General features: G+C 33.4%; 1 protein-coding gene across 8 annotated transcripts in view; it reads left to right on the top strand.

Moving 5' to 3' along the window:
• Kansl1l (KAT8 regulatory NSL complex subunit 1 like) overlaps positions 1–22,639 on the top strand; it is a 141,330-nt gene that overhangs the window by 101,932 nt on the left and 16,759 nt on the right. For all 8 annotated transcript variants that reach the window (XM_048808471.1, XM_048808472.1, XM_048808467.1 and 5 more), the window contains one exon: positions 20,068–20,230. In XM_048808471.1, coding sequence (XP_048664428.1) covers positions 20,068–20,230 — 163 coding nt within the window. The remainder of the gene's footprint in view (positions 1–20,067; positions 20,231–22,639) is intronic.

Raw genomic sequence — 22,639 nt, 5'->3', positions numbered from 1 at the left:
CATGGTAGGAGAGTTGCTTGATTAAATGAAGAAAAGGAGAGGATTTAAGGGTCACTTAGGTAATATTCTTAAAATACTGGAAAGCCAATTCTTCCTTGTCTATGCCCCATCTTCTTCAGGCTCCACCTATTGGAGCATCTATTTTAGACAGCAGGAAGCAACCAAGAGTATTCCCTCACTGCAAGAGATCTATACTCCAGGAACTTTTATGGGCTAGAGAGAAAAATTTATAGTATATACTATACTGTTTCTTTGAGAAAATATGCTTTATGTAATAGTGGACCAATCTGGAAGGCACCAAATTAAAAAGGGTCTAAATGGCATTTTCCTATAGGTAGGCAGCACATTTTAGTAGTTGCATGTGTGAGTTCTAGAATATATATTGGATTGAAATCTCATTTCTACTTCTTAATAATAATGTGTAATATTGTGCAAACTACTTACTGCCTTATTTTCTTTACCTATGAAAATGGAGCCATCTTCACACGACTACTACATTCAGCTAGAGAGTCAGCTCAGTTGGAAGAAGCTGGCCTCACTCAGCTAGTAGGTGATACTGGTTGTTGGCTGGGACAACTTAGTTCTCTTCCTTATAATCTCTGATGCTGCATGAACTAAAGTGGCTTCCTTCCATGAAACTTCAGGACAGTGCTCCAATATGTCAAGAAGGAAGTTAAAAACCTCTTGAAGTCTAGACTCCAGAGCTCAAACATCATTTCCACTGTGTTCTGTAGGGCAAGCAAGACACTTAATCAGCCTATTTAAAGGTGATGTCGAAAAAGAAGACATCACCCCTAGAAGGGAGTTGCCCCAAAGAGGCATAAATACAGAGATGGGAGGAATTTGTACCCATTGCCATTAAGCATTCTTCCACTTAGGTTTTGTTTTGAGGTACGTGGGTTACCCCAGATTAAGATATTAGCTGAATCAAACAGTGGGAATGAAAAAAATATATAAGACTACCATGTTGGGGCTGGGGATGTGGCCCAAGCGGTAGCTGCTAGCCTGGCATGCCTTCGGCCCGGGTTCGATCCTCAGCAAAGATGTTGTGTCTGCCGATAACTAAAAAATAAATATTAAAAATTCTCTCTCTCTCTCTCTCTCACTCTCACTAAAAAAAAAAAAAAAAAAAAAAAAAAAAGACTACTATGTAGAGTTGTACTGATATTAAATACGAGAATACATCTGAAAGGTACACAGCCCATTGCCTGGCATAAAAGCCCTCATTAAATATGAATGATGATGGTGGTGATTTAATTATTAGAACAGCATTGGGGAATCAGTGATGATGGGTCTTGGTGTTAAAGTATTATTTTTTAAATTTAGATAATTTGCAGTGGAAGAGACTGAAGAAATAGGAATCAGTTTCTCTAAAAGCTATTATAATAGACTAGATGTAAAATTAGAGTAGCAGTAGAATGAAAAGGACTGACATAAATAAACATTTTGAAGAAGAAATAACTAATCCTAATTGATTTGACATGGTTAAAGAAAACTTTCTGAAGAGAAGAGGTAGAGAAGAAAGGCACAGTAAATCAGGGTATTGCTAAGTTCCTTTGGTAAAATGTTCCAGTCAAGTCCTATTAGTGTCACTTATGTCAGGGAGGTCAAATTTAGCTGTAAACTTCATCATCTAATATACAATTCTGTAAACTCCGTTGTGGTAGATGAGTGAAAAATTTTGCCTATCTTTCAGAACACAAATAAACCCTAAGTCACAGGCTTAAAAATTGTGTGGTCTCTTAGTTATATGTGTTTTCTCTATAATCCCTTCTTTAGGTGATGTTTTAATTGGAATAATTTGTAGTAGATTTCAGCTTACTGGAAGTTCCATTTGAGAAAGATTTTGATGTCAGGGTTTGGGGGAAGGGAGTAGTATGATTAATTACAATGTTTATTACAAATAAGTAAAAGACTTGGGGTGACATTATAACACATGTTAAAAGTATCAGTTTTATTAAATTAAAATTATTAAGTCACTTTATAAAGGAATAAGTGAACACAGTGCTTCATCACTTGCACATGCAATTTGGGAGTTACTTAGCAAATGGGAATAATGTGGGGCTGTGTGTGTGTGTGTGTGTGTGTGTGTGTGTGTCTGTATATTACTGAGAATCAAACCCAGGACCTTGAATGTGCTAAGCAAGTACTCTATCCCTGAGCTATAGTCCCAACCTAAATGGGAGTAATCCTTACTAGTTTACATACTTAATATTTTTTTTTAAGAGAGAGAGAGAGAATTTTTTAGTATTTATTTCTTAGTTTTTCGGCGGACACAACATCTTTGTTTGTATGGTGCTGAGGATCCAACCCGGGCCGCACGCATGCCAGGCGAGCGCGCTACCGCTTGAGCCACATCCCCAGCCCCAACATACTTAATATTTTTTTAAATATTTATTTTTTAGCTGTAGATGGACACAACACAATGCCTTTATTTTTACATGGTTCCGAGGATCGAACCCAGGTCCCACCCATGCTAGGCGAGCGCTCTACCCCTGAGCCACAATCCCAGCCCCCTTCTTAATATTTTTACCCCTAAACTCTGTTTAAGCATTAAATTTTGTAGTGTCTTTGTTCACTTGAACGTTTTAGAAAAAAAGTCTCAAAGTTAATTCAGTTATTTTGTTTAACCATTTAAAATATTTCTAAGCAATGAAACATTTGATTCATTATGTCATTAGAAGTTTTCATTTTTCCTCTTATTTTTTTTCTTTTTTTGGTAGCCCACTACAGACTTTTTAATTGTTTCTGACCTGCACTGTTAGTTACACTCTTCTTTTGTCTTCCCTATAGAAAGTCTGTGTACATAAGGAATGTGTATATGTAAAAAATCTTCCTCAGATTTCTTTGAAATTAAAAATGTGTTATCCTTTTCATTACCACAGTTAAGTCCTTTTGAAGGACAAAATATTTTAATTATCTAAAACATGACAGCCAGTACCATGTCAGAATGCTGACTTTTTTTTTTGGTACCAGGGTTTGAACTCAGGGGCACTCAAGCACTGAGCCACATCCCCAGCCCTATTTTGTATTTTATTTAGAGACAGGGTCTCACTGAGTTGCTTAGCAACTCACTTTTTGCTGAGGCCGGCTTTGAACTCATGATCCTCCTGCCTCAGCCTTACAAGCTGCTGGGATTACAAGTGTGAGTCACCATGCCTGGCCTAGAATGTTGAATTTTAACAACAGAATATCTTCAGAAAAAACACGTTACAAATCTTTTAGTGTAGTATTCCATTCTTATAAGGAAAGACTTTGACTTTTTGGTGTTCTGCTGTGATTCTATTGCCGTGATGCTGTTGTGCTCTTCCAGTTATAATCCACAGTATTGCTGATAAATCTTAAGAGAGTAATTTTTCAGCTTTATTGCTCTGATAGTATAGTTCTTAGCAGGGTTTTATGGTTACTTCTGAGTTTATTGCCTGTACAATATCAACTTTTCCCTTCCTTAAAAACAGAACCCAAATTATACTCAGAGTGGCAATGGGTTCTGCTAAAAATATACACCTTTCCATAGATGACCAGGGAAGAGAAAAGGGCAGTGTTAAATCTTTACATTTGAAAAATTATGTAAAATAAAATAATTCAAACAAAATAGGTAGCATATGTAAGATGAATCAAAAAGAAATAGAGGGCTAGGAGTGTAGCTCAGTGATAGAGATTGCCTAGCATGTATGAGGTTCTGAGTTCCATCCCACATTCCATCCTCCTAGCACATTGCGAGATCCTTGTTTCGATCCTCAGCACCACATAAAAAAATAAATAAATAATTAAAGGTAAAAAAAAAATAATAAAATAAAAAAACTGTATAGGACAATGCAAAAGGTCAAACATGTATGTCATAATTGAAAAGGAGGATGAGAGAAGAACAAGAAGGAAAAAAAGAATAGATGTTATAAGGTTGTGGGGAGGGAATTAATGTAACATTCTCACAGAAAATGATGAAAGGTGCTAACTTATCAAATAACAAATATTATTTTAAGGCAAAGGTAATTTTTTTTTCTGTTTGCAGTCTCTTTTTTTAAATCCGTGCATTATAATTATACATAATCATGGAATTTGTTGTTAACTGTTTGTATATGCACATAATACACAATATAATTTGGTCTGGTTTGTTAGCACCCCTCCTCCCCTTCCCTTTCTCTGTCCCTCTGGTCTGCTTCCTCTATTCTGCTGTTCTCCCTTCTGTTTTTAAGGGATTCCGCAGCACAACATTTTTTAGGAAAAGACAATCTCTTAAGTTAACTGTGCTGGGACAGTTAATTATTCCATATGAGGAAAAGTTCAGTGGATTTCTGTCCCTCATATGCAATAATATAATCCATAGGTGGAAAGTAGAATTAAATATGAAAGGAAACATTAAAAGGTGTTTTACTAAGTAATGCAGAATACATTATGACCTCAGGGTAAAATATGCTTATAAATTTATAAAGTTGCAAAACTAACTTCATTAAAATGATAAACTTTTATTCAAAAAACAAAGTGAAAATCCAGCAACCATGTGGGAGAAGATATTTCTCACACAAAGCCATCGTAGAATTCATAGAATATAAAGAACTACTTAAAATATCAAACATTTAAATATGAACAAAAGATTGAACATACTATTTCATAAAAGAAGAATTCTATCAATACACAAATGTAAAAAGTGGCCACTTCATTGGTGACTTGAAAAGTGCGAATTAAGACAATAAAGTACTGTTTTATAACCACCATACTGGAAATTTTTTTAAAATAAACTAATATCAAGTTTGGTTGGATGTAGGATAATGGGAATGCCTATGCAGTTAAGTACTGTGGGAGAGTAACTAGCATAAGCACATTGGCAAATTGTTTGGCATTTTCTAGTAAAATTGAAGATAGCTGTGCTATAATTTAGGGCTATTCTTTTAGAAAGATTATCTAAAAGATATCCTAGAACATTGTGTGATTTGGCTCATCAGTGTCCAGCGGTAGCACTGTTATGATAACTACAAACTAGACATAATTCAATAGTCTATCCATAATAAAATTGATAAATAATTATATATATTAATGTGACAATTCTGTATCACAATGTATACAAAGCATGCAGCAAACATGGATGAATTCAATTTATATAAGTTAAAAAACAAGTGACGATAAACTTAATGCAGTTAGGGATAAACAAATATAAAATTAAGATATAAAAAACAAGTTGAGTGGGTTACAAATTAGATTATGGTTACTAACCTCTTAAAATGAAGGGGTTTGCAGTTAAGGCCTTTGGAACGCAGGCAGTGTTCTGTTCCTCTGTTTAGAATTACATATGATAACCTTATTTATTACATTGTGCATTTAAGGTGTTGGGGTTGGGGTACTGAGATTTAATCCAGGGATGCTTTACCACTGAGCTACATCCCCAGCCCTCTTCATTTTTTTTTTTAATTTTTATTGTTGGTTGTTCAAAACATTACATAGTTCTTGATATATCATATTTCACACTTTGATTCAAGTGGGTTATGAACTCCCATTTTTACCCCATATACAGATTGCAGAATCACATCAGTTACACATCCATTGATTTACATATTGCCATACTAGTGTCTGTTGTGTTCTGCTGCCTTTCCTATCCTCTACTATCCCCCCTCCCCTCCCCTTCATTTTTTCTTTTGAAACAGGGTCTCACTAAGTTGCTTAAAGCCTCTCTAAATTGCTGAAGCTGGCCTCAAACTTGTGATCCTCCTGTTTTAGCCTCCCAAGTCACTGGAGTGCACCACTGTGCCTGGCTGTACATTTCTTTATCTTTTTCTTTTTTTTTTTTTTTTGGTACCGGGGATTGAACTCAGGAGCACTTGGCCACTGAGCCACATTCCCAGCCCTATTTTTTATTTTATTTAGAGACAGGGTCTCACTGAGTTGCTTAGCACCTTGCCTTTGTTGAGGCTGGCTTTGAACTCACAATCCTCCTGCCTCAGCCGAACTGAGGGATTATAGGTGTGTGCCACCATGCCCAGCTCATTTAAATCTTAAATAACTTTATGTTCTTGTATATAGTTAATCATTCTAAAAGCTTAAAGTTCTCTAGATAAAAATCGCTTAAGACTTTTGAAAGCATGACTTTTTTTATTTAAATAATTAATGTGATTCAAAATGAAATATTTGAAAATATGTAAGTTAAGTCTTCCCCTCCTTTCTTTGCTACCCAACCCCTAGCACAGTAACTAGTGTTATTGAATATCTTTCTAGACAATTTGTATACATATATAAGTGAATTTGTGCCCACATTTTAACAACTATTATTAGCACACTATGTAAATTGTTCTTTCACACAGTTAATGGTACATCTTTTTTTAATATTTATTTTTTTAATTGTAGTTAGACACAATACCTTTATTTATTTTTATGTGGTTCTGAGTATTGAACCCAGGGCCTCACACATGCTAGGTGCGTGTTCTACCAATGGTACATCTTTTTTTATTTTAAAGAGAGCGAGAGAGAGAGAGAGAGAGAGAAAGAATTTTTTAATATTTATTTTTCAGTTTTTGGTGGACAAAACATCTTTATTTTATGTGGTGCTGAGGCTCGAACCCAACGCCCCACGCATGCCAGGCGAGTGTATTACCGCTTGAGCCACATCCCCAGCCCCCAATGGTACATCTTAAAGAACTTTTTTTTCCACATAAGTTTATGAAAAATTTCCTTGTTCTGATCCATAGTCAGATGCATCATCCATTGCACCATGGTCCATGATGAAGAGTTTCCTTATTCTTTTGTATAGTATTCTAATGTATAGATATTTAACCAGTCTTCTGGCAATGAATATTTTAGTTATTTACAGTTTTTGTTTTTACAAACAATGGTACATAATTATATTATGTATCAATTCATAGTTTTTAAAATATAATTTTAAAATTATTGAAGTAAAATTCATAATCCATAAAATTAAACATTTTAAAATAAACAACTCAGTGACTTTTAAGTACATTTACAAGGTTGCAGCCACCACCTCTATTCAGTTCCAAAACATTTTCATCACTCCAATGATAAACTCCTTCTATATTAAGTGGTTTTTCTCCATTAACCTATATCTACAGTCCCTGGCAACTACCAAGCTCAGGATTTATCTATTTTGAATATTTCATATACATAGATTCAGATAATGTGAATCCATCCTTTTGTGACTTAGTATAATGTTTTCAAGATTCATCTAAATTGTAGATGTATCAGTGCTTCTTTCCTTTTTGTGGTAGAATAATACTCTATTGTATCTATATATACTACTAGTTTTTCATGGTAGTATATACAGATACAATATTTCATTCCCACCAGCAATGAAGTTTATAATTTCTCCAAATCTTATTAACACTTTCTATTGTTGTTGTTGTTGTTATTAGTTGACATCTAGTGGGTATGAAATTGGACCCCACATGGTTTTGATTTGCCTTTCCCTAATGACTAATGAATGATGCTATGCATTTCTTCATGTGTTTGCTGGTTATTTATATATCTTCTTTGAAGAAATTCCTTTTCTACTCTTTTTCCCATCCTAAAAATTTATTTCTAAGTATCAAAATGCATCAGTTTACTATGAATTAAATTTGAAGAACATAACAGATTTTAAAAATAAAAGTACAGAAATTTCTGATTCCTTGATTCCACAAACATCTAGCATCCCAAGGTAACAAATAAACAAACCTTTATGCTGCACAATGAATTTGTTCCGATTTCTATAACAAACTGAATGTAATTAAATCTAGTATATAACTTCCATGGCAGTTACCAAGTAAACTATGGTTTCATGTATTGCTAGTTAAGTGACTCAAAGAGGGGAGATTTTTTAATACTTACATAGCTATAGTACTTACATAGCTATATATTCATTGTTAACATTGTTTCTTGCTTGCTTCAAAATTTAAGGATGATCTTTTTCCTGCTCATTTCAAGGAAAAAATAAAGTGGAAAATAATAAACTTTTGAATATTTTTATGAAAAACTGGAAAAACATTTATACTTTGAGAAGTTCAGATATTTACTGTAAAAAAATGAACAGCTTATATGCACTATCTGTTGTGGTTTGGATATGAAGTGTCCTCAAGAAGCTCCTGTATTAAAGTAGGTGTAACAAATTATTAGAGCTGTAACCTAGTCAGTAGGTTAATCCATTTGATGGATCAATAAATCTGAATGGATTACTGGGTGGTCATTGTAAGTAGCTGGGGTGTGGCTAAATTAAAAGGATCACTGGGGTATATGCCTTGGGGATTATATATTTTGTTCCTGGTTCCTTCTCTCCCCCAACCCCCGAGTCCTGAGAGATAAGCAGCTTTCCTTTGCTATGCCCTTCTGCTATGATGTTCTGTCTCACCTGAGGCCCAGAGAAATGAAGTCTGCTGACCATGGACCAAGACCTCTGAAACTGTGAGCCTAAAATAAACTTTTCCTTCCCTGAGTTGTTCTTGTCAGGTAATTTGGTCTATGCAATTTTTCTTGGCTGGAATATTTAAACGCAAGAGCTCCTCCAAGACAAGAAGTCACATTCATTCCCATCCAAATCCCTTTCTCTTCTACGGAAATAAGTTTTTCCTTTAATTGTTCATAACTGTTATGGTGGTAGATCCAAGTGATGAAAACATGGATGGCCTCTTGGTAACTAGGTGTCTTTGCCAACTTTTCAACACAAAACTTTTGAGACATATTACTTTTCATGAACTCTTCAAATGCTCCTCAAAGTAAGCACCAGGTTCCAATGATAAACCACAATAGTCATTCTTACCTCATTGTCATTCTCTTTCATAAACTTCCAAACAGGTTATTTCCTTGCTATTGAAAAGGTTATTTGTATGATATTGGGAAATGATATTTCTTTGCTATTCTTCCAAGTTCACCTCCTGCATGTCGTACAACGTAACCTCCAGTTCTTTAATTATCAAAGTACTCTAGCCACTGAAGTGAAACAGCTTCATTAAAACTATCAAGGAGGGCTGGGGGCTGTAGCTCAGTGGTAAGAGTGCTTGCCTAGCATGTGTGAGGTGCTGGGTTCAATACTCAGCACCACATAAAAATAAATAAAGGTCTAAAAAAGATAGTTGCATAATTTTAAAAAAAATCTTTAAAAAAACACGAACGAAAGCTCCAGTTTATTGTACTCCGCAAGACATTATTCTTTCATTAAACCATATTTTCATCTTTGTTCTTGGGTCAGACACCAGGATATTGGGTCCTTCCAATTTTAGGTCATGTGGAATAATTTTGCCACAAATCTCCATGTCAACATTTTTAAGCAACATACTTCAGTGTTCTTATCTCTTATCCAGATGAGGGAATTATAAAATTCAGTATCAATATATTCTAAATTCTTAATATTAAGGTTTTTTTGTTTTTGTTTTACTTAGCACATAATTTTAGAATGCTAAAGAAAAACTGATAGGTGTAACAAATTATTAGAGCTATAACCTATTCAGTAGGTTAATAAACTTGCCATGAAATAGTGCCATTGCAATAAATGACCAATGAAATGGAAGTATGAGATATGGTCTGTTAATGGTTGTTGGTGAATTTCTCTGTAGAAATAATTGCTTTTGCTTATATACTCAAAATAGCAATACAGTGGGTTCAAAACTTCATGTGAAAGCAAGAAGACCAATTCTCTTGGTTAGGCCACTATAATAAAGTCCATCTTCTACTCTGAATATTATACATAATCTTCTCAAGTCATAAGGTTTTAATGGGTTGGATGGCATCTTCAAATAATATCTTCCAGGACACATTGTTCTATGATCAATGAGTACTGTGTTAGACTGGCACAAAAAAATGAAAGTGACCAAGTGTCCACCTGAAATTTTGTTCAAAAGCAATTTGTGGGCTGACTTAACTTAACAGATGACTTCCCATTGTGATAATCTTTGAATGCTGTTCTAGGACAAAATTATTAACATCTTCCCAAGCGTACCTAATTTCTTAGTCTTCTATCAGGGTTTCCTTATCTGTAAGCCTTGAGTTCTTGGGTCTCCCCATTGATTGTTCGTTAGGATCCATTTTTCCCCCCAAGTCTGATGGCAAAAGTCATATGGGTCATTTTCTGCAGCTAACATTGAAGCTGAATAGAGGCACCATTGGTTGGACTGTTACATAGTTCTCTGAAGTTATTTCCCCTGAGATTGGCACTTTTCAGAATTTTGAATGGACTCCATGGTGGACTGCTGTCATGTTGTTGTTCTGGCTTATGATCCAGATGAATTTTCCCATGATCAATTCTTCTCTCTTAACCTGCAAGTAAAGTTTGTTGTTTCCCCCATGTGGTAGTTTGGGCATTATGATCCACATAATAGTTTTTTAAAATTTTGTTTAGTTGTAGATGGACACAATATCTTTATTTATTTATTTATATATGGTGCTGAGGATGGAACCCAGTGCCTCACACATACAAGGCAAGCACTCTACCACTGAGCCACAACCCCAGCCCCCACATAATAGTTTTGTTTGTTTAATTAGTACTGGGGATTGAACTCATAGCTGCTCTACTACTGAGCTACATCCCGAGCCCTTTTATAGTTTTTATTTATTTTTTTTGTTAAAATTTTGAGACAGGGTTTTGCTAAATTACCCAGGTTGGCCTTGAACTTGTAAGCCTCCTGAGTTGCTGGGATTATAGGCATGTACCACCACACTGGCTACACAATAGATTTCTACCCTGAGGACCCTTTCTCTGTTCCCCTTGTGTTGGCATTTTCGGACTGCTGCTGTACAGGTTTTGCCCATCCAGATGGTTGCCTTTATTTTCAAAACAGAATTATTTCCAGTATTAAAGGAGTCATGGGCTGATATGCTCCTAGTTTCAGATCTCAATTCTACAACTGGCAGAAGGAATATGTTTGTTTCATTCTAATGAAGTCAGTATGTCTTGAATGGGAAGATCTTTGATGGTGGTGCTTGTATAAATTCAATGTAGAGGTGATTTCTTCAGATGCTACTTGAATACCCATGGTGGAAGCATTATCATGTGGTGCAGATGAGAATGATTCTTCGTTAATAGTGTCAGTGTCAAATGTGAGTGACACTAATTTTGGAGCTAGTATATTTTTGGGTCTGGCAGCAACCTAAGACAGAAATGGTGTATTGTCTCCATTAACTACATATGAACAAGATGAGTTTTGGATAACACTGTGGGTACATGACTTACCTATCCCATTCTTACCTTCAAGAGCCAATATGATACGTGTTCTTGGTGAAGGCTCTCTGTTATGTAAGGGATTAATAATACCATTGATAATACCAAGATAGTAAAGATTTACCCCCATTTTCTTGTAAAATATTTATGGTTTTAACTCTTTAATTTAGGTCATGGATTCATTTTTATTTTATGTGTGCTGTGCAGTAGGAATTCATTCCTTTGCTTTCTCATTGTGGACAGCCAATTGTCCTAGCACAATTTTTTCTTCTCCAATGAATGGTCTTGATGCCCCTATCAAAATCAATTTGGGGCTTATTTCTTATGCCCTCAGTTCTATCTCATTGTTCTGTGTCTACTCAGATGCTTATAGTACACTGTTTTTTATTACTGTAGGTATGTTTTGAAATCTGGAAATATGAGACTTTCATTATGGTGTTTCTTTTTAAATGTTACATTTCTTTTTAGTTTTTATTGGTTCTTTTAGTTATACATGACAGTAGAATCCATTTTGACATAATGATGAAAGCATGGAGTATATCTTGTTCTAATTCACTCCTCAGTACCTCTCCTTCCCTTTTGCTCCTGTCTCCTGCTCTCTTCCCTCTGTTCTACTGATCTTTCTGCCACTTACCCATAGTTATTTTTTAAATTAATTTCTTGAGGATGTATACACAGTGGTGATTCACCGTGGTACATTCATATATATACATAGGAATTTGTCAGATTCATTCTACTGTCTTTCCTTTTCCCATTCCCACTCCCTTCCCTTCATTCTCCTCTGTTCCACTGAATTTCTATTTTTTTTTATCTCCCCACTCCTTATTGTGGATTAGCTTCTATAAATCAGATAAAATATTTGAACTTTGTTTTTTTTTTGGGGGGGGGGACTGGCTTATTTCACTTAGCATGATAGTCTCCATAACCATTAATTTACCAGCAAATGTCATAAAGTCATTTGTCTTTATGACTAACACTTCATTGTGTGTATATATAACACTTTGTGTGTACATATATAAACACTTCATTGTGTATTCATTCATCTATTAAAGGGCATGTAAGTTGGTTCCACAGCTTAGATAGTAAGAATTATGCTGCTATAAACATTGATATGCCTGCATTACTACATCGATATACTGCATTACTATAGTATGCTGATTTTAAATTCGTTAGATATATACCAGTAAAAATGGTGATTCCAGTCCTTTTTTTTTTTTTTTAAGGAATCTCCATACTGCTTTCCAGAGTGGTTGCACCATTTTGCCATCTCACTAGTATATGAGTGTACCTTTCCCCCCATATCTTCATCAACATTTATTGTTACTTGTATTCTTGAAAATTGCCGTTCTGACTAGAGTAAGATGAAATCTCAGTGTTATTTTATTTGCATCCCTCTAATTGCTAGAGATGTTGAACGTTTTTTCAAATAATCATCAACCTTTTGTATTTTTTTGAGAAGTGTCCATTTAGTTCCTTTGCCCATTTATTGATTGGGTTCTTTATTTTTTTGTGTTTTGAGTTCTCTCTGCATCCTGAATATTACCGTCCTACCTGGAGAGCTTATCAACCTTTTGTATTTTTTTGAGAAGTGTCCATTTAGTTCCTTTGCCCATTTATTGATTGGGTTCTTTATTTTTGTGTGTGTGTTTTGAGTTCTCTCTGCATCCTGGATATTACCATCCTACCTGGGGAGCAGGTGGCAAAGATTTTCTCCCATTCTGTAGGTTCTCTCTTCACACTCCTAATTGTTTCCTTTGTTGTGAAGCTTTTTAATTTGATGCCATTCCATTTATTGATTTTTTAATTTTGCTTCTTGTATTTTAGGAGTCTTAAGGAAATCAGTTCCTGAGCCAACATGGAATGTTGGGCCTACATTTTCTTTTAGCAGATGCAGGGTTTCTGGTCTAATTCCTAGGAATTTGATCTACTTTGAGTTGTTTTGTACATAGTGAGAGATGGGTTAAATTTTATTTTATTACATATGGATTTCAAGTTCCAGCATCATTGTCAAAAAGGCTATCTTTTCTCTGGTTTTGCATGTTAGTATAAATGTATTTATGTGGATATGTCTCCCTGTCTTCTATTCTATTCCATTGGTCTTCATTCCTCTTTTGGTACCGATATCATGCTGTTTTTGTTACTGTAACTCTGTAGTGTAATTTTTTGGTCTTGTAATGCGATGCCTCCTGCTTCACTTTTCTTGCTGAGGATTGTTTTTTGACTATTCTCGGTCTTATTTTCCCAAATGAATTTCATGACTTGCCTTTTCTATTTCCATGAAGAACATATTGGAATTTTGATGGGAGCTGCAATGAATCTGTATAGGGCTTTTGGTAGTACAGACATTTTAACAATATTAATCTGTCTATCGAAGAACATGGGAGAAATTTCTTCTAAGTTCTTTTTTCTTTAGTGTTCTATAGTTACTTCACCTCTTTTGTTAGACTTATTCCCAAGTATTTTATTATTTTTGAAGCTATTGTGAATGGGAGAGTTTTCCTAATTTCTTTTTCAGCAACCTTTACCTTTATCATTGGAGTATAGGAATGCAATTGATTAATGGGTGTTGATTTTGTGTCCTTCCTACTCCTTTGCTGAATTTTAAGTTTTCTGATTTTGTCTTCTAAATATAGGAGCATGTCATCAAAAACAGATAGTTTGAGCTCTTCTTTTTCTATTTGTATTCCTTTAATTTTTCTTTTCTTGCCTAACTGCTCTGGCTATAGTTTCAAGAACTATGTTGAATAGGAGTGGGGAAAGTGGGCATCCCTGTCTTGTTCATATTTTTAGAGGAAATGCTTTTGTTTTTCTCCTTTCAGAATATGTTGGCATTGGGTTTGTCATATATTACCTTTAAATTATGGAGGTATCTGCCTTCTGTCTCTAGTTTTCCTAATGTTTTAAACATGAATGGATGCTGTATTTTGTCAAATGCTTTTTCTACATTTATTGAGATAATTGTGTACTCCTTGTCTTTAAGTCTATTTATGTGGTGAGTCACTTTTATTTATTTCTATATGTTGAACTAGCCTTGTATTCCTGGGGTGAAATCCACTGGTGGTATACTGTCTTTTTAATGTGTTTTTGTAGGGAGTTTGCAATATCTTGAGAATTTTTGCATATATGTTTATCAAGAATAGTTGTCTTAAGTTTTCTTTCCTTGATGTGTCTTTGTCTGGTTTTGGTAAGAGGGTGATACTGGCTTTATAGAATGTGTTTGGAAGAGCTCACTCCTTTTCTATTTTGTGACATAATTACAGGATTGATATTAGTTCTTCCTTAATAGTCATGGAAATTTGGCTGAGAATGCATCTGGTCCTGCACTTTTCTTCACTGGTAGGCTTTTGATGGCGTCTTCACTTTTGCTACTTGAAATTGATCTGTTTTAAATTTTCTATTCCTTAGGTTAGGTCATATATCTCTAGGAATTTGTCCATGTCTTAAAAGATTTTCTAGGTTATTTAAGTATTAATTTTCAAACTAATTTCTGATCATCCTATGGATTTCAGTATCTGTGGTGATGTATCCTTTTTCATCGTGGATTTTAATAATTTGAGGTTTTTCCCTCTTTCTTTTGGTTAATTTGTTTACTTGTTTTTTTTTTTTTTGTGTGTGTGTGGGGGGGTTTCATAATTCCCTGTATCGTGTTAAGTTAGTTCATTTTAATGTTTGTGAGTATATCTGTTGGAAAAAGTCCCAGAAGCTTAAGTGCTAGGAAAGAGTTTGTACATTTTTTTTTGCTTATTTTTTTTCCAAATTACCCTCAATATGGAATTGAGCCAAATTACATTGCCATCAATAATATATTAAAGTGCCTGTTTCTGTATGTCTTTAAAAGTTCAAAAGTTTAATAAATTTATTGTGTTATAAAGAAAAGTTTAATAGTTGCAAAACATGTTGCTAAAGTATAGTTCAGTTGACATTTATCAGATTATCTTCCTATATAGAACTGTTGAAAAACTGTTTACTATTTGATTATATCCTCTATCCCTTTTTCTGCTGTGTAATTGTTAAATTTTTCTTATTCATTTGTTGAGGAGTGCTTCATACAGCACAGGAAAATTATATTATTACTATGTACTTTTCTCCTTTTTATTACTTTTCTTGTTTGTCTTTTGTCCTCAATGATTTTTCCATACAGAAATTTAATTTATATGTATTTGAATTTATCTATCTTTATTATGGCATCCACATTTTGAGTCAGTTCAAAATTTTTTCATTAGTTATAAAATAATTCAGTATTGTTTTTTATTTCTACTAAATGTTATTTTATTTCCCAGTATTATTTGTTCAGGAGAATTTTTGAGGAACTAACATGTTTCTGTAGTTCCCCAGTACCAGAAAAAATATCTTGAAATTCATGAAATATTGGAGGAGAAGATAAACAGAATTCTGGGGAAATGAACTTATTTAGACAGGATAGTCCTAGATCTTTTTGGAATAACTGACATTAAATATATGAGTAAAACCTAGTAATCAAAGGAAGATCAAACAAAATAGTGGACCTTGATGTAAACATAATTAAAAGAACAGAAAATAACTCCCAGAACAGCCTATTGTATTAAAGAAGCAAACATAAAACAAAAAAAAAATATGCCTTTATAAATTAAAAATAAATTTCCTAGAATTAAATTTTAGAAGTGGAAATTTCCCAGCACAGAGAAAAATTATACATGGATATTTCCCAAACCTTAAAAAAAATCAGTCTTCAGTTTCAACAGGCCCATTAATTGCTGAATTAATTGTGAATTAAAATAAAAGCCCCCACTTTTTCTCATGAAAGTTCTGAATAGAACATAAAATCTAAAAGCTGCTGAAGAGAAAACAAAGTACCAACAGTAACAAAAACAACCACATGATCTCTAATGGGTAAGCATGGAACTGCCCTTGAAGTCCTAATTGATTGAAGATGACAATACAACAGTTATCACCAAAACTGAAAAATTATACTGAACATATGGATGGAATGAAACTATTATTTTTAATTGAAATAATTTCATAGAAAACCCAATCAAATAAAAAATTGTTAGAACACCATACTGCCAAATAACCAGTTAAAAAGATAGCATAAAACAAGGTATGTTCCCAAAAGGAGATTGTCAGTTTTTCTAAGAACCATCAGAGAGTACATAAATCTTCAATGGAAACAAATTTAAAGCTTTTACTAGGTTATAAAATGTCTTAAATAGTAGGTGATGTTCAACCTCTTGAATTAACAGTGGGACATTCAGAGAATAACCTCAAAATTTCAACTAGATATTTTGAAACTTCCAAGATCTGCACTGGCTTAATTAATTATAGACAAATGGACCCAAAATGAGATTTTCAGAATACTTCTCTCTCTCTCATATATATATAATTAATGTCTTCAGTAATAAAACATATAAATAAAGAATGGAGATAAAATACATTAGAATCATTGCCAGTGGAGATAAAAGGGAATATTAGGGGAAAGAGGATTAACCATTGTGTGACTACATCACAATTAATTCATCTGCTCTTGGACACTGGGTTGTTGTTACTTTAAGGGCTATTATGAATAAAGCTGGTATTAATGTTCTTGTATACAACTTTGTGTCATTGTTTTTGAATAGTATCATTTTACATTACCATGAGCAATACATGAGAGTCCCAGTTTTTCCTCATCTTTGCTAAAACACAGTATTATCAATTCTTTTAATTTTAGCCACTTTGTATCATGTGAATGTTTACTTTGGGCTTAATGCCTTTTTTTCTTTTTAATGTGAAAATTTAGAAAAATTTTTTAAATATAAGCATATAATGCTTTAATTTCCCTTTTGTGCTCTTTATCACCCCTAAAACTATGAAATGTTTTCCAGTTCAAAATATTTATGATTTCTTCACAATTTTTTCTTTAATCCTGAATTGAGAATTGTGTTTAATTTCCAAATATTTGGGGATTTTTCCAAACATCTATTGTTGATTTCTAATTTAATTGTTTTGTAATTTAAAAAATCCTCTATGATTTCATTTCTTTTAGATTTGTTGAGATTAGTTTTATATAGCATATAGTCTATTTAGGTGAATGTCCCATGAAGAATATAGTCTGCTGTTTTGGTATAGTTTTCTGTGTTAATTAGGTTCACTTAGTTGGTAGTAATGACCATGACTTTATTATATCCTTATTGATCTGGTACATCTATTCAGAACTCCTAAGAATGGACTTTTTTTTCCTTTTAGTTAAAGGAAGCTCATTTAGTTACCTGCAACCTGAACAGATGCTGTCTCATTCCTTTTTTTTTTTTTTTTTTTGGTGCTGGGTATCAAACTCAGGGCTTTGTGTATGCAAGGCAAGCACTCTACCAACTGAGCTGTATCCCAGCCCTTTCTTCCTGTCTTACGTCACTTTTCAATTTTTTTCTTTTGGAATAGGAATATCTATTCTCTGAATGTCCCACTGTTAAATTTTGGAAGCACATAACTTGCTGGTTTCACAGGTTCATAGCTGGAGAGGAATCTGGATCAGGATGAACTGTAACTTGAATCTCACCCATTTTTTATTTTGATAATATTTAGATGAGACTTTTTCAGTTGATGCTAAATGAGTTAAGATTTGGAGGACTAGGCTGGACGTAGTGAAGCACACCTATATTCCCAGAGGTCAGGAGACTGAGGCAGCAGGATTGTGAGTTCAAAGCCAGCCTCAGCAACTTAGTGAGGTCCTAGGAAACTCAACAAGACCCTGTCTCTAAATAAAATGCAAGAAAGGCCTAGGCACATGGGCTAGTGGTTAAGCGCCCGTTGGTTCAATCTCTAGTACCAAAAGGAAAAAATATATATATATCCAGAGGACTATTGGGATGGAATTATTTTTCACATGAAAGGAAAATGAATTGGGAGAGGGGACAGGTGGAGAGCTCTTTACTGAATGTGTTTCCCCCAAATTCACATTTGGAAACCTAATCCTCAATAGGGTGATAGTATTTGAAGGTGGAACCTTTGGGAGGTCCTTAAATCATGGGAGTGACCCCTCAGGAATGAGATTAATACACTTCTAAAATGGGCTGCACTTTGCCCCCACTCCTTCCATGTGACATGCCAGAGAGAATATAGCCATCTGGAAATGAAAAAGTAGACCTTCACCAGACAAAGGATTTGCCAAGACTGTGATCTAGGAATTTCCAGCTCTGTGAGAATAAAATTTATAAACCATCTACTTATAAATGTGTTTTTAAGGAAACACTTTTAAGCGTGAAGTGAAAACACAGAGAAGGCAGCTAGAGTAAAAAAGGCATTATCTTGAAATGGTGGCAACAGTTAAGACCTGCCAAAGAAAAGAAAAAAGGCCAACACAGAATTTTATGACCGTGAAAAAATCATTAAAAAGTGATAATGTATGTTTCTGGAAAATAAAAACAAAAAATTTGCTGATAGCAAATACACAATAGCAAAAGTGAAAAGGAAGTAGAGAATTGAAGGAAGTAGCTAAAAGCAGTGAAAAAGGATAAATACATAAAACATGTTGATGGTAAAAACAATAATGGTAATATATTATGGGGTTGTAAAGATGTGTACAATTAAAATGCCTAATGATGATAACACAAAAGTAAACAGGAGAGCAAATGAATTTCTAATGTCCCAATGTTTTCAGGGAAATGGTAAAAGGAATAATTTATATTCTACTGTAAAACTAAGAGGTTAAGAATACATATTGTCATATCTAGGCAAAACACTAAAAGAAAAGTGAATAGTGCATTCATAAATATAGGTTAATAGAGGAGGGAAATATATTTGCTTAATCCTAAAGAAAGCAAGATGTAAGAATCAATGAAATGTAAAACATATAAACAATATAGAAAGTCAATGAGCCCCATTGTAGACCCTTTGGAAAAGTAAATAAACTTGATAAAACCCTACTGAAATTCCTGAAAAACCATCCATGTTTGACACTTAATAATACATTAATGCAATTTACCACATTAATAGGTTAAGAGGGAAAAGCCATGTAGTCATTTTGGATTGTTCAGAAAAAGCACGATTAAATTCAATATTAATATATATATTTAGAGCTGGGGCTATAGCTCAGTGGCAGAGCGCTTGCCTAGCATGTGTGAGGAACTGGGTTTGATCCTCAGCACCACAATAAAAATAAATGAATAAAATAAAGGTATTGTGTTCATATACAACTACAAAAATATTAAGAATATATATTTTTATATATATTTTGAAAGTTCTTTTGGCCAGGCAGGAATATATTCTCATAAAGAACATTATCAAAGTTCTGTAGTCCACATCACTATTAATTTTGATAAATGAATATTCCTGTTATAATCAGAAGTAAAATATCTTCTTTGATCATTACTATTCATTAATGAACTGGCTAGCCCATCTGGTACGATTGGAATCCCCCAAATAATAAAAGTATTAGGATTGAATGAAAGAAATTAAGCTGTTATATATAATATGTTTTGATAACAGGAGACTAAAAGAAGTTATAAATATATTATTAGAATAAAGTGTAACACAGCTGAGGAATGTTTAATATAAAAATCCATTGTATTTTGAAAACCATTTTGTAGTTGAAACAGTAAATACTGAAATTAGGAAAAAAATTTTTAAGGCTTTTACAGAAGACAATTACAGAGTTTGAAAGAAAATAAATAGGACCTAAATGAGTGAAGATAAATGCAAATTGTGGATTCTTTTCCCTTTATGGAGATAAGATGGGAGAAAGGCCCATTTTCATGGACATTGCTTTTCATTTTGACAAGTAGAAAAAGGGTTGGTCACACCTTACCAGATTAATGGCTGGTTCTTCATTTGCTTCTCTCACTTATTCTATGTCATTTTAAAGCTTTCTCCCAGGTGACTTAAGCACAACTTTCTTTTGTTAGTTATTCAGATATTGTATTACAATTGTTAACTATCTAGCATGTAGTTTTGAAGCAAAATCTTCTCAATTATTTATTTCCTTATAGACTTTGCCTTCAAAAGAAACATTTTTAAACACTACACAAATGTCTTGCCTACAATCAACTTCAGCTTGGAGTAACTGTGAACATAATTCAAAATCTCAGATATTAAGAGAGCATGTTTCAGAGTTAGATTCTTCTTTCCATTCTGTTCTATCATTACCATCAGGTAAGCCTCCTCATAAACATTTTGTAAGTATCTCTGAATATTTCCTATGATAAAATCTAATCTAATAAATATGGGGAAAGATAAAATTTTATCCATTATTTGGTCATTAGAACTAAACAATTCTCATATAGGAATTTAATCTAGTCACGTGGAGTTAATGTTCTGTGAAAATTGATAAATTCCATATAAACCAATTTACTTTGGGTCAATAACTAGCTTTTAATCTTCTTTGGTAATTTTTGAGCATTTTATTGGTAATATGGCTGTTGTTAAAATGTTTCTCAGTACTAATCTAGTATTTTTCTAATTTGCTATTTTAATGGAGTTTTCCTTATCATAACTTAATATTCATTACCTAATATCATAACATAATATTCCTCCATTTATAACTTACGTAATATCATAACATAATATTCCTCCATTTATAACTTACATTAGATTTTTTCAAGTCGCATGAAATCTGTCCATCCACAGGTCTACTTTTGAACCTTGGGTAGATCTATAATCTATGATTGAATAAATAAGGCACACATATCTCTGTATCCTTAAGGTGGTTTTAGAATTTCATTTCTTAAAATTTTTCTGGAACCTCCCTGGTTTTGTCTATATTGGATCCAAAGTAAATATTTCATGCCAAAAGGAAACATTTCTTACATTTGTTATCTCAGGTTCTTCTCTTTATTGGGGAATTTATCAACTGGGCTTTGTTTCCTTTTAAATTTGTGGAAATAACCATCTTTTAAGTTTTCAAAATCTGCTTAAAATCTGAAAACATTACTTTTTATAATTTGCTCTTTATACACATTCCCCTGCCCTTATCCATATTAAAGTGGCATCTTAGCTATGCCATTCTTTAAAATAAGTTCCCAACAGGAATTATTTTAGTCCATCTTTAAGAAAACCTTCATGGTAGGAAGAAATAATATAACAATAACAATGCAGCTAACGTCTGGTTTTAGCATACACTGGGCCCTGTGTATATTACGCATAATACATTTTGTTGCTTTATTCTCACAACCCTGTGAGAATAGATACTACCATCCTTTTCATCTTACAGGTGAGAAAATTAAGCTTAAATATGTATTATTATGCAGCTAGCAAATGATGGAACTAGTTCATCTGAGATAGTCATTCTCCAGAACCATGCTCCTAATCACTGCTCTTTACTCTTTTATTAGCAAGTTCACTTCTCTGTTGAAATAACCTTGAAAGCTAGTATAAGATATCCTTCGGGTCTATAAAAAATATAAGGATTAGTTTCCTTAACAATTAACTAGGTAGGGTTATTCATTCCTCCCTGCACTCATGAGTATATATACAAATAAATCCATCAGGGAACTTTTATTCTAGTTAAAGACAACTGAAATGTAAAGTAGTAAGTAAAATATTGTGTTACAAAATATTTGGGTAAAAGGCCAGAGGTCACAAGGCAAGTACTAAGAAAGGTACATAGGTAGAATCTAGGGATCTTCTCAGGTTAAATCATGTTTTCCCACAATTCAGTGGTAGAATAGGTGATATTCTCTTTCTAGATAGTTATGTTTAGGCAACTGGAAAGTACCAGAACCCTGAAATGTATAAGGAGCATTTTAAGTGAAAACATTTTTGTCATCTGTCATTTGGGACAAACTCCATGACATTTGTGAACAATTGTTTTGTTTTTGCATCTTTTTATATTTAAGGAAGAGATACACCTTCTCTTCGTTTAAAATCCAGAAACTTCCTGGGTCTATCATAATTTATAACAAGTTTTCTTAAAAATGAAAGTTTTTCTTCTTTCAGTAGCAAAACTTTCATCAACTGCTTTATGAACTATTTTTTATTTGCGTCTCAGGAAAAAGTTTACAGTCTCTCTAAATAATAGAAACATGAATAGCTTTGAAAGATGGTTTTTACATTCTTTTACAATTTCATTTTAAAAATTAAACTTTAATACACATAAAGCATATCTTTTTTATTACTTGGCTCCTCTTTGTGAAAGTATAAAATGAATTTCTCTTGAGTCCCTGAAGGAAGACAGTTTATCAGTAGGTTTTAATCTTTGTAAACGTAGATTCATTTAATACTAGTAGACTAAGGGAATGTGAAGTTTGATGTTTTCATAAAAGGTTACATCTGAATTATAGCAATGTTCTCCAAGTAATTAAAAACTACGATCTCTTTTGGAATCCTCATTATTTCAATTACGGTTTGTGGGGTTGAGAAAGAATTGATTCTGTCAGCCAGGTTTTGCTGTAGATTTTCTTAAAGACATTTTGGGTGCATGTGTTTTCATTACCTATGAGCAATATTTATTAATATTAATAAATGCTATATTTCTTATTTTAGGAAGTTCACAAATCTATCCCAATCAATAATATCTAAAATACTGCTAAAAATATACCTTTGAAAGGATTTTGCCACTTCTGA

This window comes from Marmota marmota, unplaced genomic scaffold (genome assembly GCF_001458135.2).
Source record: "Marmota marmota marmota unplaced genomic scaffold, marMar, whole genome shotgun sequence".
NCBI lineage: Eukaryota > Metazoa > Chordata > Mammalia > Rodentia > Sciuridae > Marmota > Marmota marmota.
Note: the sequence above shows the minus strand (reverse complement) of the source record. Positions and strands in the feature narration are given on the sequence as shown.